Source organism: Oncorhynchus keta, chromosome 19 (genome assembly GCF_023373465.1).
Source record: "Oncorhynchus keta strain PuntledgeMale-10-30-2019 chromosome 19, Oket_V2, whole genome shotgun sequence".
NCBI classification, from domain to species: domain Eukaryota; kingdom Metazoa; phylum Chordata; class Actinopteri; order Salmoniformes; family Salmonidae; genus Oncorhynchus; species Oncorhynchus keta.
In genome coordinates, this window is record NC_068439.1 from 64,253,132 (window position 1) to 64,272,145 (window position 19,014).

The following is a 19,014-nucleotide window of genomic DNA, read 5'->3' on the forward strand; positions in this document are numbered from 1 at the left end:
AGTCATATATTCACAGTTGTGCTTGGGGCCCTGTAAAAGGCACCTGGTTAAAGCTGTCAGACAACAACAGCAGTCAACAAAGTGAGATGAGCTCTAGTCGCCTATATTGATGCCAGTTACCAAAAGCAGGGCTAAGGGAAAGGGTATAGATACCTAGTCAGTTGCACAACTGAATGCATTCAACCGAATTGTATGTCTTCCACATTTAACCCAACCCGTCTGAATCATTCCTAATGTGGCATTCCTAATGTAGCATTCCTAATGTAACATTCCTAATGTAACATTCCTAATGTAACATTCCTAATGAAAGCCTACACATTCCTGCTGCGTTCTATGTAGCTATTGATACTTTTGTACTCACATACTGAAATGATAAAGAGCACCTTGTAGGCTAACATTAAGCTGAAAACAGGGTGTGTGTTTTTGCTGGCAGCAAATAGTATTTTAGGCCTTGTCTAATGTTGGTTAACCCAGAACTAAAGTTTTTGTAATTGGTCAGATGCTTGATTAGGTTCTGCAGTCTGTCCATGAAATATTAGATCTGGCTTTGCTCTGTTTAATTTCTAGCTAGTTATGTGCTTCCCTGTAGTGTTGTCATGAGACCAAAAATGTACTCACGATAGGATACCAGGTCAGGTATCAAGATACCAAGTAGTATCACAATACCACCAAGAAAATAAATCTGTGGCCTAGCATCCTGTTCGCCCCACGACCCGGGATTAGATTAAAACGTTCGTTGACATGGTTTGTGAAATTATCTAAAATGCTTGCAAATCCCTTTAGAAAGAAAAAAAGAAAAAAAGTAATCTCGGGTAATATGCGTAAAAAGAAAAAAGGTAGTGTTTAGGCTAGAGAAAATACATTTTCTTGGCTGTAATGCTGCAACCATTTTCCCTCTCTGGCACTCAGAGGCTGTATGACAGTGAACTTGCAAAGTCTACTCAGACTGGCCTGTTCGCTTGGTTATAACCACTATATAAACCCATCGTTGGTTATAACAGGTGATGGAATGCTCCAATGGAACACATTTAGAAATCTAACAACAGAAAACTCATCAGGGTCTTCATCCCTGTTTGCCATCACGGCTAAATTATATTTTAAAAACTGATGGAGGAACAGATGTGCATGAAGAGCGGACAGAGAAGCAGGTGATTTGAGGGCTGGTAGGCGATGTGGCTGGATGATTACAGCTGCTACATTTAAGTCATTTAGCAGACGCTCTTATCCAGAGCGACTTACAAATTGGTGCATTCACCTTATGACATCCAGTGGAACAGCCACTTTACAATAGTGCATCTAAATCTTTTAAGGGGGGTGAGAAGGATTACTTTATCCTATCCTAGGTATTCCTTAAAGAGGTGGGGTTTCAGGTGTCTCCGGAAGGTGGTGATTGACTCCGCTGTCCTGGCGTCGTGAGGGAGTTTGTTCCACCATTGGGGAGCCAGAGCAGCGAACAGTTTTGACTGGGCTGAGCGGGAACTGTACTTCCTCAGTGGTAGGGAGGCGAGCAGGCCAGAGGTGGATGAACGCAGTGCCCTTGTTTGGGTGTAGGGCCTGATCAGAGCCTGGAGGTACTGAGGTGCCGTTCCCCTCACAGCTCCGTAGGCAAGCACCATGGTCTTGTAGCGGATGCGAGCTTCAACTGGAAGCCAGTGGAGAGAGCGGAGGAGCGGGGTGACGTGAGAGAACTTGGGAAGGTTGAACACCAGACGGGCTGCGGCGTTCTGGATGAGTTGTAGGGGTTTAATGGCACAGGCAGGGAGCCCAGCCAATATGATATGATATATGATATGATATGATACAGATGATATGCCATGAAAGTGAAGTAGATATTATTGGACCTGTGCATACAAGAAACTAGTAGCTGTTGATTAAATTCAACTGAATGTATAAACCAAACTGACTTTCTAAACATTTTATTATAACACAAGTAGGTTCTTTAGATCGGTAGGGCTGAAAAAGTCAGTAGTATCATATGAAATAGGACTACGGTATTCTACAATGTTGGTATCATAAGTATCATGACGTTTTGGTACCGTGATATTACCATGGTATCGGTATACCATGCAACACTACTTCACTGTCCAGCTTTGTTCCTCCCTTGTAAAATAAATAAACCTCAGTAATCTACCTCAAATCCATTACAAACCTTGTCATCAAATGTTTATTTTTACATAATATTTGCTTGGCAAAAACATAACAATGTGGCAATAAGCAACATTTCGGCAAACACAATTTCAAAACACATCCTCTTGCTAACTTCAAATAGATACTTCCCCCTAACCGCAGGGGTTCCAGGATTATTTCAAGCGACATCAAACTGTTTTAGCGACTGACGGATGAAGTCTGGTAGTGCTCCAGTTCTCCCTGTCAGATTAACCAACAGAGGACTTGGGAAGCATATCAACTCCTGTAGAAATGGCACTATGGTTATTCTGAGTAACCTAATTTATGTTGCTTTAACTCCACTTTCTAGTGAGTTTATACAAACTGTCATCTTCTATTTTGACTAATGCTCTCAGCTGTAAGGATATTTCATTTGGTGACTTTGGGTCTTTTGAGTATCATGCTATACTGTTTAAATGTCAGCCACCAGTGCTGGCTATAACCCCTATATAGGCCACCAAAGGACAGCCCCACTGTCTTTATTGAGAACTATGATAAAAATCATTGTGTTGTGCAATTTTAATATTCATGTTGACAAACAGATAGTCTCCAAGGCCATTGAATATATGAATATTTTTAGATCAATGGGCTTTATCCAACATGTTACTAAGCCCACCTATAACCGTGGCCATACTCTGGACCTAGTTATTACCAAGGGGCTTTCTACTGACATATCCTCTATTGTTGATGTTGCTTTATCTGATCAACACTGTGTATTTTGTACTACCTTGCAGTGGTGTAAAGTACTTAAGTAAAAATACTTTAAAGTACTACTTAAGAAGTTTTGGGGGATATCTCTATTTTACTATACTATTTATATTTTTACTTCACTACATTCCTAAAGAGAATAATGTTATTTTTACTCCATACATTTTCCCTGACAACCAAAAGTACTCATTACATTTTAAATGCTTATCAAGAATACATCCCTGGTCATCCCTACTTCCTCTGACCTGGTGGACTCACTAAACACATGTTTCATTTGTAAATGATGTCTGAGTGTTGGAGTGTGCCCCTGGCTATATGTAAATGATGTCTGAGTGTTGGAGTGTGCCCCTGACTATATATAAATGATGTCTGAGTGTTGGAGTGTGCCCCTGACTATATGTAAATGATGTCTGGGTGTTGGAGTGTGCCCCTGGCTATATGTAAATGATGTCTGAGTGTTGGAGTGTGCCCCTGGCTATATGTAAATGATGTCTGAGTGTTGGAGTGTGCCCCTGGCTATATGTAAATGATGTCTGAGTGTTGGAGTGTGCCCCTGGCTATATGTAAATGATGTCTGAGTGTTGGAGTGTGCCCCTGGCTATATATAAATGATGTCTGAGTGTTGGAGTGTGCCCCTGGCTATATATAAATGATGTCTGAGTGTTGGAGTGTGCCCCTGGCTATATATAAATGATGTCTGAGTGTTGGAGTGTGCCCCTGGCTATATATAAATGATGTCTGAGTGTTGGAGTGTGCCCCTGACTATATGTAAATGATGTCTGAGTGTTGGAGTGTGCTCCTGGCTATATGTAAATGATGTCTGAGTGTTGGAGTGTGCCCCTGGCTATATGTAAATGATGTCTGAGTGTTGGAGTGTGCCCCTGGCTATATGTAAATGATGTCTGAGTGTTGGAGTGTGCTCCTGGCTATATGTAAATGATGTCTGAGTGTTGGAGTGTGCTCCTGACTATATGTAAATGATGTCTGAGTGTTGGAGTGTGCTCCTGGCTATATGTAAATGATGTCTGAGTGTTGGAGTGTGCCCTGGCTATATATAAATGATGTCTGAGTGTTGGAGTGTGCTCCTGGCTATATGTAAATGATGTCTGAGTGTTGGAGTGTGCCCTGGCTATATGTAAATGATGTCTGAGTGTTGGAGTGTGCTCCTGGCTATATGTAAATGATGTCTGAGTGTTGGAGTGTGCCCCTGGCTATATGTAAATGATGTCTGAGTGTTGGAGTGTGCCCCTGACTATATGTAAATGCTGTCTGAGTGCTGGAGTGTGCCCCTGGCTATATGTAAATGATGTCTGAGTGTTGGAGTGTGCCCCTGACTATATGTAAATGATGTCTGAGTGTTGGAGTGTGCCCCTGGCTATATGTAAATGATGTCTGAGTGTTGGAGTGTGCCCCTGGCTATATATAAATGATGTCTGAGTGTTGGAGTGTGCCCCTGGCTATATATAAATGATGTCTGAGTGTTGGAGTGTGCCCCTGGCTATATGTAAATGATGTCTGAGTGTTGGAGTGTGCCCCTGGCTATATGTAAATGATGTCTGAGTGTTGGAGTGTGCCCCTGGCTATATGTAAATGATGTCTGAGTGCTGGAGTGTGCCCCTGGCTATATATAAATGATGTCTGAGTGTTGGAGTGTGCCCCTGGCTATATGTAAATGATGTCTGAGTGGTGGAGTGTGCCCTGGCTATATGTAAATGATGTCTGACTGTTGGAGTGTGCCCCTGACTATATGTAAATTATGTCTGAGTGCTGGAGTGTGCTCCTGACTATATATAAATGATGTCTGAGTGGTGGAGTGTGCCCTGGCTATATGTAAATGATGTCTGAGTGGTGGAGTGTGCCCCTGGCTATATGTAAATGATGTCTGAGTGCTGGAGTGTGCCCCTGACTATATGTAAATGATGTCTGAGTGCTGGAGTGTGCCCTGACTATATGTAAATGATGTCTGAGTGCTGGAGTGTGCCCTGGCTATATGTAAATGATGTCTGAGTGCTGGAGTGTGCCCCTGACTATATGTAAATGATGTCTGAGTGCTGGAGTGTGCCCCTGACTATATATAAATGATGTCTGAGTGGTGGAGTGTGCCCCTGACTATATATAAATGATGTCTGAGTGCTGGAGTGTGCCCCTGGCTATATGTAAATGATGTCTGAGTGCTGGAGTGTGCCCCTGACTATATGTAAATGATGTCTGAGTGCTGGAGTGTGCCCCTGACTATATATAAATGATGTCTGAGTGGTGGAGTGTGCCCCTGACTATATATAAATGATGTCTGAGTGCTGGAGTGTGCCCCTGACTATATGTAAATGATGTCTGAGTGTTGGAGTGTGCCCCTGACTATATATAAATGATGTCTGAGTGCTGGAGTGTGCCCCTGACTATATGTAAATGATGTCTGAGTGCTGGAGTGTGCCCCTGACTATATGTAAATGATGTCTGAGTGTTGGAGTGTGCCCCTGACTATATATAAATGATGTCTGAGTGGTGGAGTGTGCCCCTGACTATATATAAATGATGTCTGAGTGGTGGAGTGTGCCCCTGACTATATATAAATGATGTCTGAGTGGTGGAGTGTGCCCCTGACTATATGTAAATGATGTCTGAGTGGTGGAGTGTGCCCCTGACTATATATAAATGATGTCTGAGTGGTGGAGTGTGCCCCTGACTATATGTAAATGATGTCTGAGTGGTGGAGTGTGCCCCTGACTATATGTAAATGATGTCTGAGTGGTGGAGTGTGCCCCTGACTATATATAAATGATGTCTGAGTGGTGGAGTGTGCCCCTGACTATATATAAATGATGTCTGAGTGCTGGAGTGTGCCCCTGACTATATGTAAATGATGTCTGAGTGCTGGAGTGTGCCCCTGACTATATGTAAATGATGTCTGAGTGCTGGAGTGTGCCCCTGGCTATATGTAAATGATGTCTGAGTGCTGGAGTGTGCCCCTGACTATATGTAAATGATGTCTGAGTGCTGGAGTGTGCTCCTGACTATATGTAAATGATGTCTGAGTGCTGGAGTGTGCCCTGGCTATATGTAAATGATGTCTGAGTGCTGGAGTGTGCCCCTGGCTATATGTAAATGATGTCTGAGTGCTGGAGTGTGCTCCTGACTATATATAAATGATGTCTGAGTGGTGGAGTGTGCCCCTGACTATATGTAAATGATGTCTGAGTGCTGGAGTGTGCCCCTGGCTATTTGTAAATGATGTCTGAGTGTTGGAGTGTGCCCCTGACTATATGTAAATGATGTCTGAGTGCTGGAGTGTGCCCCTGACTATATGTAAATGATGTCTGAATGTTGGAGTGTGCCCCTGGCTATATATAAATGATGTCTGAGTGCTGGAGTGTGCCCCTGGCTATATGTAAATGATGTCTGAGTGTTGGAGTGTGCCCCTGACTATATGTAAATGATGTCTGAGTGCTGGAGTGTGCCCCTGACTATATGTAAATGATGTCTGAGTGTTGGAGTGTGCCCCTGGCTATATGTAAATGATGTCTGAGTGTTGGAGTGTGCCCCTGACTATATGTAAATGATGTCTGAGTGTTGGAGTGTGCCCCTGGCTATATGTAAATGATGTCTGAGTGTTGGAGTGTGCCCCTGGCTATATGTAAATGATGTCTGAGTGCTGGAGTGTGCCCCTGGCTATATGTAAATGATGTCTGAGTGCTGGAGTGTGCCCCTGGCTATATGTAAATGATGTCTGAGTGTTGGAGTGTGCCCCTGGCTATATGTAAATGATGTCTGAGTGTTGGAGTGTGCCCCTGACTATATGTAAATGATGTCTGGGTGCTGGAGTGTGCCCCTGGCTATATGTAAATGATGTCTGACTGTTGGAGTGTGCCCCTGACTATATGTAAATGATGTCTGAGTGCTGGAGTGTGCCCCTGACTATATGTAAATGATGTCTGAGTGCTGGAGTGTGCCCCTGACTATATGTAAATGATGTCTGAGTGCTGGAGTGTGCCCCTGACTATATGTAAATGATGTCTGAGTGCTGGAGTGTGCCCCTGACTATATGTAAATGATGTCTGAGTGCTGGAGTGTGCCCCTAGCTATATGTAAATGATGTCTGAGTGTTGGAGTGTGCCCCTGACTATATGTAAATGATGTCTGAGTGCTGGAGTGTGCCCCTGGCTATATGTAAATGATGTCTGACTGTTGGAGTGTGCCCCTGACTATATGTAAATGATGTCTGAGTGCTGGAGTGTGCCCCTGGCTATATGTAAATGATGTCTGAGTGTTGGAGTGTGCCCCTGACTATATGTAAATGATGTCTGAGTGCTGGAGTGTGCCCCTAGCTATATGTAAATGATGTCTGAGTGCTGGAGTGTGCCCCTAGCTATATATAAATGATGTCTGAGTGGTGGAGTGTGCCCTGACTATATGTAAATGCTGTCTGAGTGCTGGAGTGTGCCCCTGGCTATATGTAAATGATGTCTGACTGTTGGAGTGTGCCCCTGACTATATGTAAATGCTCTCTGAGTGCTGGAGTGTGCCCCTGACTATATGTAAATGATGTCTGAGTGCTGGAGTGTGCCCCTGACTATATGTAAATGATGTCTGAGTGCTGGAGTGTGCCCCTGACTATATGTAAATGATGTCTGAGTGCTGGAGTGTGCCCCTGACTATATGTAAATGATGTCTGATTGCTGGAGTGTGCCCTAGCTATATGTAAATGATGTCTGAGTGTTGGAGTGTGCCCCTGGCTATATGTAAATGATGTCTGAGTGCTGGAGTGTGCCCCTGACTATATGTAAATGATGTCTGGTGCTGGAGTGTGCCCCTGGCTATATGTAAATGATGTCTGAGTGTTGGAGTGTGCCCCTGACTATATGTAAATGCTGTCTGAGTGCTGGAGTGTGCCCCTGGCTATATGTAAATGATGTCTGACTGTTGGAGTGTGCCCCTGACTATATGTAAATTATGTCTGAGTGCTGGAGTGTGCCCCTGGCTATATGTAAATGCTGTCTGAGTGCTGGAGTGTGCCCCTGACTAAAAAAAACTGAAAATGGTTTACTTTATGTAAGGAATTTCAAACTTTTACTTTTAATTGAAATGAAATGTACTTTTGATACTTAAGTATATTTAAAACCAAATACTTTTATAATTTTACTCAAGTAGTATTTTACTGGGTGACTTTCACTTTTACTTGAGTAATTTTTTATTAAGGTATCTTTACTTTTACTCAAGTATGACAATTGGGTACTTTTCCACCTCTGCTACCTTGTTGCCCATAGCACAGGGTAATACTAAACACATTATTAAGAAATGCTATCTTAACTCTGAAGTTGCTACAGATTTTATTGAGTGTATGAACAATACTCCATCACCTATTCTGCCTTCCCCTTGTGATGATTTAGTTGATAACTTTAACAGCAAATTAAGGGTAACCATTGATTTCAGTAAAGTCGAAAAAGGCCACATCCAAACAGAGAGCCCCTTGGATGAGTGAGGAAATGAATCAATTAAAGAGAAATTGCAGAAAGGCAGAGCAGAAGTGGAGAGAAAGTCAAAGTTGCAGGTCCATTATGATATTCTGAGAGAGCAACTTGACATATATAACAAGGCAATTAGAAATGCCAGATGGGCTCATTTCTCTAACTTGATCACTGTTAATCAGAATAATTAGAGAGTGCTCTTCTCGACCATTGATGGCCTGATAAATCCTACCTCCTCAAACCTTTGTGAACTTTCCTCCACATCTAAATGTGATAAGTTTGCAGTATATTTTAGAGATAAGATAACCAACATTAGGCTGGGTATCAGTCAGCCGAGACCTGATGATAAGTTTGACGATATGTGCCCAAGCCTACCAGGCAAAGGCACTATGGATTGATTTCCCCTGGTTAACACAGACATGCTCAGGAAAGTGATATCACAACTTAAGCCTTCTACCTGCCTTCTCGATCCTATCCCCACCACCTTCTTCAAAACAGTTTTTAATTGCATATCTGAAGAAGTGCAAGCAATCACTCCCTGTTTGCTGGCACTTTCCAAACTGCACTAAAAAGTGCTATGGTGAAACCCCTTCTTAAGAAAAGTAATCTAGATTATTCAGCTCTTAACAAATTTGGGCCAATCTCCAAACTTCAATTCTTAAGCAAAATTCTGGAGAAATTGGTTTTCAAACAGCAGAATGATTTTTTAAGTGTCAGCTGTTTAAAAAAAAAATCCAATCTGGTTTTCGTGCCCACCACAGCACAGAGACAGCCTTAGTTACAGTGGTAAATTATCTTAGCTCCAACACAGATGCCAAACTACTCTCTGTCCTGTCTTACTCTTGGATTTAAGTGCTGCATTTGACACTGTTGACCATGATGTCCTTCCGGTCCAGTTCTAAATTGGTTTAGGACCTATTTAACCGGTTCAGTTTATATATGTTACCCCTTGGCAGCGTTTTCAGCAAGCACAGCATTGGTTTTCACTGCTACGCAGACGATACACAACTTTACATTTCTGTGTCACCAGAAGATTTTAGCTCCACAGATAAATTATTAGTCTGTATTAGCGATTTAAATACTTGGATGGCTCAACTTTCTCCAGCTAAATCAAGACGAGGTACTTATTATTGGAGCCAAAGCACAGAGAGAAAATCTTGTTGCACATTTTAATTCACAAGCAATAAGAATAAAACGACAAGTAAAAAAATCTAGGTGTTATTTTAGATTCTGAACTAAATTTCGAATCACACATTAGGAATGTGACCAAATAGCTTTTTACCACCTGAGGAACATTCCCACGGTGCGTCCATTTCTCTCTCAGGTTGATACAAAGAGACTCATCCTACAGCACAGGTCCTGACCAAGACCAGATGGAGAGCACACATTACACCGGTTTTAAGGTCACTGCACTGGCTGCCTGTGAGTTTTACAATTCATTTTAAGATTATTCTATTGGTTTTTAAATCAATCCATGATTGTGCACCTCAATACATGTCAGACAGGCTTTTAAGTTATATACCCAGTAGGTTCCTCAGGTCCTCTGGCACTGGCCTTTTAACTATCCCAAAGCCTAGGACCAAGAGGCATGAAGAAACAGCCTTTAGTTAATATGCTCATAGCCTCTGGAATAGCCTGCCAGAGAACCTGAGGGGGACAAAACTGTGGACATATTAAAAGGAGATCTTAATACACACCTTTTTAGCTTTGCTTAGCTTTGTTCAGTTTTTTATTATTTAGTTTTTATCCTCTTATTTTTGTTGTGTAGTAACTATTTCCAGTTTTTATTTTATTTATTTGTTTTTGATTATTCCATGTCTGAAATGTGCTGTATAAATAAAGCTTGATTCGATTTGATTTAATGCACTATGCAGAAATCGTTCCGCCATTTCCTGGTTGCTATAATTATAATAGTTTGCCTAATTTCAGTTTATGGTACAAAACAAGCAACTATAGTGTAAAGAATCATAGTAGCATCTAAACCTCTGTGAAATATATTTTCCATAACCAAAAACATTGTATTTTCATCTGTTTGAAGCTGGTGTACGAAAACAAAGCTTAAAACCTGGATGCATAGAAATAGCGCACACAGAACAGATATACCGCTTCTGCTTTCAATAAGAATGACATATCTATAACACTAAGGTCTGGTCACCCAAAAAGTTACACATTGCAGCTTTAAGTTTGAACAAAGGAGCTTCCTTAGCAACATACAATGGTGTCAACAAATGGACAAATTGTGATCTGTCTCCTCACCACGCGCTCTCACCACTGGTGTCCCCCAGGGCTCTGTTCTAGGCCCTCTCCTATTCTCGCTATACACCAAGTCACTTGGCTCTGTCATAACCTCACATGGTCTCTCCTATCATTGCTATGCAGACGACACACAATTAATCTTCTCCTTTCCCCCTTCTGATGACCAGGTGGCGAATCGCATCTCTGCATGTCTGGCAGACATATCAGTGTGGATGACGGATCACCACCTCAAGCTGAACCTCGGCAAGACGGAGCTGCTCTTCCTCCCGGGGAAGGACTGCCCGTTCCATGATCTCGCCATCACGGTTGACAACTTCATTGTGTCCTCCTCCCAGAGCGCTAAGAACCTTGGCGTGATCCTGGACAACACCCTGTCGTTCTCAACTAACATCAAGGCGGTGGCCCGTTCCTGTAGGTTCATGCTCTACAACATCCGCAGAGTACGACCCTGCCTCACACAGGAAGCGGCGCAGGTCCTAATCCAGGCACTTGTCATCTCCCGTCTGGATTACTGCAACTCGCTGTTGGCTGGGCTCCTGCCTGTGCCATTAAATCCCTACAACTCATCCAGAACGCCGCAGCCCGTCTGGTGTTCAACCTTCCCAAGTTCTCTCACGTCACCCCGCTCCTCCGCACTCTCCACTGGCTTCCAGTTGAAGCTCACATCCGCTACAAGACCATGGTGCTTGCCTACGGAGCTGTGAGGGGAACGGCACCTCAGTACCTCCAGGCTCTGATCAGGCCCTACACCCAAACAAGGGCACTGCGTTCATCCACCTCTGGCCTGCTCGCCTCCCTACCACTGAGGAAGTACAGTTCCCGCTCAGCCCAGTCAAAACTGTTCGCTGCTCTGGCCCCCAATGGTGGAACAAACTCCCCCACGACGCCAGGACAGCGGAGTCAATCACCACCTTCCGGAGACACCTGAAACCCCACCTCTTTAAGGAATACCTAGGATAGGATAAAGTAATCCTTCTCACCCCCCTTAAAAGATTTAGATGCACTATTGTAAAGTGGCTGTTCCACTGGATGTCATAAGGTGAATGCACCAATTTGTAAGTCTCTCTGGATAAGAGCGTCTGCTAAATAACTTAAATGTAAATGTAAATGTAAATGTGATAAATAAATACGTTATTGTTCATTAAACAGTAAGATCTCAATATGACAGAGATCCTTCCCTGGCCATTAACAGGCTTAAACCTAGTGAAGAATAGTTGGAAGGAGCACACCAATGACAATAACCATCTAAAACATCACAGACAAAGCTTGTGTAATATTTCAACGTGAGCCACACTTTTGCATCAATACCAGACTGTCAAATTGACCAGATATGACACAGGAGGACCGATTGCACTTCAGTTCCATTGCTACAATGGCAGTCATGCAGAATGAGACTGTTTCAGGCCAAGGGGAACAGCCCCCTTGCATAATTATTTGTGTACAGCATTGTCCTGGTTCAATTACCCATACCCTCTCAATTAAACAAATGCCATCCTTTGTGTGCCTGCATAAAAATGCAATTGTCTCAATAGAAGAGTTAAACAGAGCTACCAAAAGACATAGGACACATGGGGAAGTGTGTGTTCTGAATCATTAAATGTGTTTTTCAATAAAGTGTCATGTAATTGAAGACTTACTACCACAAAGTGAGAGCACATGATGGTTGCACACTCCCCCTGTTATTGCATAAAACATGTGGCTAGTATGATGTTAGTGTTCCTGATGTAAGACAAATATAGTGTTTTGTTAAGGAATTTCATCCCCCAAGGTTTGCAGTGTTATACCAGACAGTAAACATCAGAAATGGGGTCTAAATCCATAATCTAAATCCATAATAGCGATATAAAGAAAAGAGAGGTGTAAAAAAAGATGACTGAATTTGCAGGTACAAGAAATTCCAGATAGCAAACTGTACAATGAACCAAACACAAAACTGGGTCTCTCAACAGGATAGAACATGAATGGTATTGCAACAGCGTATTACATAATCACCCATTTCCATCATCAACATGAGTTACTGAGAACACTCTCCCGTTCAGTCACATACTTGACAACTTAGTATTTTGGCAGCACTCCAAAAATAACTAGGATTCGATTCGTCAATCACCACTTCTAATAATCATTCTACTGTCAAAGCTAGCACGATTGTAACTGTCTTCTGGTGATTTTGGAAAATGTTTGGGTGAGGCCTGAAAAATAACACCTGCGTATAAGAGGAACTAAGTTGTGCATATATCTCTAGACACAGAGCAGACATGTAGTTCTGTATGGAACCCTGGCACTGCAAGACACAACATACCATCTCCACGACAACAGTGGTTCTTTCAGTCAAACACCATGGCCCACTCCCTCTCTGAACAGTGGACAACACTCTTCAGCACAGAACAAAGAACACTTCACATTTACCAAACAATCCTTGGGCTGCTATCAGCACACATTTAAGTGTGATCAAACTCATGTCTGGTTATTTTCAGATGCACCTTTTATGAGCAGCAAAAATAACTTGAGAAAACATTTAACGTGAAGAGGCTTGTAACTCGGCGCATTACAAAACCACATCTGGAATGTGACTAAGTCAGGGAGAATTCCAATACAACTAGCTAATACTGGAATGCATTACTACAAGACTGCTCAAAGAAGGCCTCATTTTTCAAAGCAAAGACCACATGTTTTGGTATCAAAGCTGAAGTCTGGCACTCAGCCCTTATTAGAGTAATGAACACAGTCGCTATCCAGTACATAACATTTCCTCTCAACTATTATTTCTGTTCCACTGAGGACAGCAGTGACCTGCTGTTTCCTTGTTGTTTTCTCTCCCTCTACCTCAGATATTGGATGAGCAGAGGTGGATTACATGTAGAATCTCCACATCGTTGTAGCAATATCAATCAAGTGGGACTTTGGGCAAATGGAGGAGTGTCAGAATCAGTGTTTTTGTGCATGTTATCAGCTCACTGCAGACTGCTACCTGCGCCCACTTCCTGTTTCTCAGCCAGGAAACCAATGACTTGGCCTGAACACACTACTAAAGCCAACCTGCACAGCCCACAGCACACACACGTCAACAGAAAACCCTGGCCAGACCATGTGTGACACTAAAATACCATTACACTAGCATGACCACTACATGTTTAAGGAGCAACTTTAACACATTTCTGCCAGAAATTGTTTCTCTGAATAGTGCAATGGATGGCAGAGGTGCTAATGGAACTCGAGAATATATCAACAAGATCCAAAGGGTCTCTAGAATGGAATCTAGATAAAAACAAGTCAAATTCTATTTTAAGTAGCCTTAATCCGAAGACATCTATTTTGGTTGTATCCTCGACTTCACATATTTCCATCGGTTCAAACCACAACCAGATTTCAATGTATTTATTTTGATTGTGAGCAACTATACACTGACATGAACAAACATGAGAAAGGAAAACATGTATAATAGGATGGCATGAGAAAAAATGATCACTTACACACGTTCTTCTTCATGAGCACTTCAGCACACAATGCAGGAGCAGAGTGAGGAAGTGGCAAAGGGTTCAGAATGCCTTGACATGAAACTCAACACAGGAACTTGATCAGCCAATCACTTTCACCAAACACTGCAAAGTTACATTTTGAATGCAAGACGTGCAAATGAGCAACGTGGATGACTCATGTCACACTTCGCTTTGTGGATTTGGCCTACTTTTGAGGAAGGATTCAAAACATCAAAGGAGTCAAAAGATCTTTCGCCTTTTAACACACGTTATAAAGAAAAAACAATATCATACAATCTTCCGACAGTGAAACATGCAGCGGGAACACAATCAAGTTACAGCTTTATGGCTGAACAAGAAGCCTGCTTCCTCTAGGCCTCTAGTAAATCTGCCTGTGTTCACCATTAGACTTAGTACAGCTTTATGGCTGAACAAGAAGCCTGCTTCCTCTAGGCCTCTAGTAAATCTGCCTGTGTTCACCATTAGACTTAGTGCAGCTTTATGGCTGAACAAGAAGCCTGCTTCCTCTAGGCCTCTAGTAAATCTGCCTGTGTTCACCATTAGACTTAGTACAGCTTTATGGCTGAACAAGAAGCCTGCTTCCTCTAGGCCTCTAGTAAATCTGCCTGTGTTCACCATTAGACTTAGTGCAGCTTTATGGCTGAACAAGAAGCCTGCTTCCTCTAGGCCTCTAGTAAATCTGCCTGTGTTCACCATTAGACTTAGTGCAGCTTTATGGCTGAACAAGAAGCCTGCTTCCTCTAGGCCTCTAGTAAATCTGCCTGTGTTCACCATTAGACTTAGTACAGCTTTATGGCTGAACAAGAAGCCTGCTTCCTCTAGGCCTCTAGTAAATCTGCCTGTGTTCACCATTAGACTTAGTACAGCTTTATGGCTGAACAAGAAGCCTGCTTCCTCTAGGCCTCTAGTAAATCTGCCTGTGTTCACCATTAGACTTAGTACAGCTTTATGGCTGAACAAGAAGCCTGCTTCCTCTAGGCCTCTAGTAAATCTGCCTGTGTTCACCATTAGACTTAGTCAAAGTGCACTTCTCAAACCATGGGTTTAGGTTGCTTGTTAAATGCCATCTTGATGGGGTGTTTTATCTGACCCTCTGTCGTTAACCGTATAGATCAATATTGTTCGTCTACATTTTATGAAGTGTCTGGACAGGCCCATGGTCTCTACTCCAGCTTCCACAATCTCCTCATGGTCATTCCGGAAGCTTTGAGCTCCACCTTCAAGTTTAACCAGAGGCCAACTAAACTTCTGCAGATCTCTACACCCCTCTCTTCCCCCACTTACTCTAAGATAAGATCATTTAGGTGCAGTTTTGGGAAGTTCAGTTTGAAACTCAGAGGACGCTGAAAGCTGGTAGTAGTGTCTTTCTACACAGTAAGTGTTCCTTAGTCAGCAGTTATATTATGTTCAGTGTGTTCGTGTCCACCCTGTCAGTGCAACAGTGGTGTTGTGTTGCCCAACCTTTTGCATCAACAATGTTCTCATACACAGTTGAATACATCTCAGTGAGAGAGTTATGAATGTATCTAAAGTGTAAGATTGAATCCCAACCTTTACAGTAGAAGTGAGTTTCAAAAATATTGAATCTAAATGCATGTTGTTTTCAAACTCGGACAAGGTGAGTTTAGGTGAAGTGTACTGGCTTGTAGGTGTTGTCAGTCACGTTGGACTGCATGAGTTCATACCTCAGGCATCCAGCTCTTCTGACAGGAGTTATCTATCAGTCAGTGTTCTCCACTCAGCTCTCCTCTCTGTTCCTGCAGCACCATTGCAAAAACAAGCCTGTGAAATATCTCCAGTCTGTTTGTGTAACAGTGTGCAGCCTTCCAGAGGCACGCAGGCAACCTTTCACTGCTGCTCATTCCTATGGAACCCGCAGATCTAGTACCACAGGTTTCAGGGGCACGTTGGAGTACATTAGGAACCTGAAATGTTTTTTTTAACAGATAGGGATGGCCTGAGAGGGAATAGGAGAGGAATCTAGCAAGCCAGTTAGATTAGGTGCATGGTTTTCCAAACTCGTTCCTGGGGCCTCTCCTGTGTGCAAGTTTTTTTGCCCTAACACTACACAACATATTCATATAATCAACTCATCAAGCTCTGATTATTTGAATAAGCTTTGTAGTGCTAAGGAAACAACAAAAATACAGTTTTAGAGTAATTTAGTTATGTAGGCCTATGTGGTAAAAAAGATTTAAAGACAATTTTCCCAAGCAGTTGAGAAATGATAATACAAAACGTAGAACAGACTTACCATAATAGATGCTCCAACTGAAAAGACAAACCCTGAGGAATAACTCCAAACAGCCACGAGGAATAAGCTGAGGACAAAAACCAAACAGACTCTGTTAAATCCACTCACAACAAACAAAGACCACTTCATGTGAGTACCCAGACATGTGCATTTGGCACAAAGCAATGGTCAGCTGTTCAGACTGCCAAAACCTGCTGAGATAAACTACCACTATGGCTAAGAAGTCCTTAATTAGCAGTATGTGCACTGTGAAATTATGCAATATATTCTACATTTCAATAATGGAATGCATATTATTCAGTTGTTTTACCTCTCCTACTTTTAATAAGTATAGCTCATTTTATTGTAAAAGTATTCTAGGTCAAACTGAAATTCTCCAAAGTACAGCACCTTTTATAAAATCTGTATTATTATGAGCGCATACATTTCACTTGACATTATTACTGTGCCAAGATTATTGTGGCAAGAACATATTCAATCCTTTGAACAGGGAGATCAGAAGAGCCTCAGACACACACCTTGGACACAGAGGACAAATTAGAAATACAATATACTCCTGAAAATGTTTGTAAAAGCAAAGGCATACCAGAGGGATGACATCATGTAGTGGTTGGGTTAGGTATTGTATGTGCTAGTGTTGTGAGCCAGTCTGGCAGATGGCTAATCAATATGTCTTCCTTATTGATGAGGCTGCTGTTTCATCTGCAGGAAGTTAGTATCCATTAACTCCTCATCTTACCTCCTTTTGTCACTCACCTCCATTAATATCAACATCACACCATCTCACTGGGGACTGTCTGGCTGACATTGAGCAATCTGACCTTCACCAACTAGAACAAAAGAGATGCTTCTGCATGTTTGGATGATAGAATTGTAACGTGTAAAACACATCTTGATATGTTACCTTTATGCTTGTGGCTGATCCTATTTTTTTTTATTGCAGAATGCGTCAGGCTCTCTGGTTTGAGTTTGAAAAGTAAAACTGTTGTTCCTAGGGAGATTTGATTGATTTGTTTCCACCTTCTTAAATGTTACACCGAACAAAAATATAAACACAACATGTAAAGTCCCATGTTTCATGAGCTGAAATAAAAGATCCCAGAAATGTTCCATAAGCACAAAGCTGATTTCTCTAAAATGTTGTTCACAAATTTGTTTACATCTCTTTTAGTGAGCATTTCTGCTTTACCAAGATAACCCATCCACCTGACATGTGTGGCATATCAAGAAGCTGATTAAACAGCATGATCATTACAGAGGTGCACCTTGTGCTGCGGACAATAAAAGGCCACTAAAATATGTAATTTTGTCACACAATGCCACCTACGTCTCAAGTTTTGAGGGAGCGTACAATTGGCATGCTGACTGCAGGAATGTCCAACAGAGATGTTGCCAGAGAATTGAATGTTAATTTCTCTACCATAAGCCACCTCCAACCTGGTTTTGAGAATTTGGCAGTACGTCCAACCGGATTCACAACCGCAGACGACACGTAACCATGCCAGCCCAGGACCTCCACATCAGTCTTCGTTAATTGCGGGATCCTTTGAGACCAGACACCCGGACAGCTGATGAAACTGAGGAGTATTTCTGCCTGTAATAAAGCCATTTTGTGGGGAAAAACTAATTCTGATTGGCTGCGCCCCTGCCAAGGCATGTGAAATCCATAGATTAGGGCCTAATGGATTTATTTAAATTGACTGATTTCCTTATATGAACTGTAACTGTAACTGTAAAATCATTGAAATTGTTGCATGTTGCATTTATATTATTGTTCAGTATAATTCTACAAGTAGTGGGGTTGATATTGTTAGTGGCCTTGCCTGACCGAGCAAACACATCATCCAGACTTCCTCTGATCCCATTAGCTATTGCTGAGTAGTCATGGATCCCCCTGGTACTGCTCATTCCGTGCACCAGCTCCGGAGGTCTACGTCACCGGCTTTCTCGGTGTCACTGAACTGGATTCATTACCCCCAACCCGACTGTTTTGTCTCATTACGCACACCTGGTTCCCATTCCCTGTGCCCTCTGTTTCCATGTCTGTTGGTCTTGTGAGTTGTGCTTTGTTGTTTCAGCTTTTGTGCACTTGTTATTTCGGGTCTCATCCCGTGGAGTGTTATTATGGGTCTTGTCCCATGTAATCTTTAGAGGTTTAAACCTCGCTCTTTTGTTTGGGTTACATCCCTGTGTATTTTATATACGTGTTTGTTTGGGTTACATCCCTGTGTATTTTATATACGTGTTTGTTTGGGTTACATCCCTGTGTATTTTATATACGTGTTTGTTTTGGGCTTCGTCCCCATGTCATGTTGTATTTTGGATGGAATAATAAAACCCCCTATTACGTATTCCTGCGCCTGTCTCTGATCCTTATACAACCTCACAAGGAGCTTTCATGCAGCTTCCTTATGGAATGCCATCCACACAGTCATGACAACAGCCATACTCCCTTTGGTGTGGTGCGTTCTGGCATTGGCTCAGAGGATGAAACCATTATATACCACATCATAATACACAGCCTTAGGCAAATGTAGGGCCCAGTCAATCATCACCCACATTGATTTGTGCCTCAGATTTTTTACTTTGAATGAACATAAATTTTGCCTACAGCAACATTGCGTGTTTTCAGTGTGTAATATTGCCCATTCCATGATGAAAATGTGCCCTT

The 19,014-nt window shown here is 42.2% G+C and overlaps 1 protein-coding gene across 1 annotated transcript in view; it reads right to left on the minus strand.

The window, feature by feature from the left end:
* The window catches only part of LOC118398681 (centrosomal protein of 85 kDa-like), a 109,963-nt gene extending 95,829 nt beyond the window's left edge, over positions 1–14,134 (minus strand). Inside the window, exon 1 of the mRNA XM_035794254.1 lies at positions 14,063–14,134. Within this exon, the coding sequence (XP_035650147.1) occupies positions 14,063–14,078 (16 nt within the window). The 5' untranslated portion in view covers positions 14,079–14,134. The remainder of the gene's footprint in view (positions 1–14,062) is intronic.
* Positions 14,135–19,014: the final 4,880 nt, after the last annotated feature.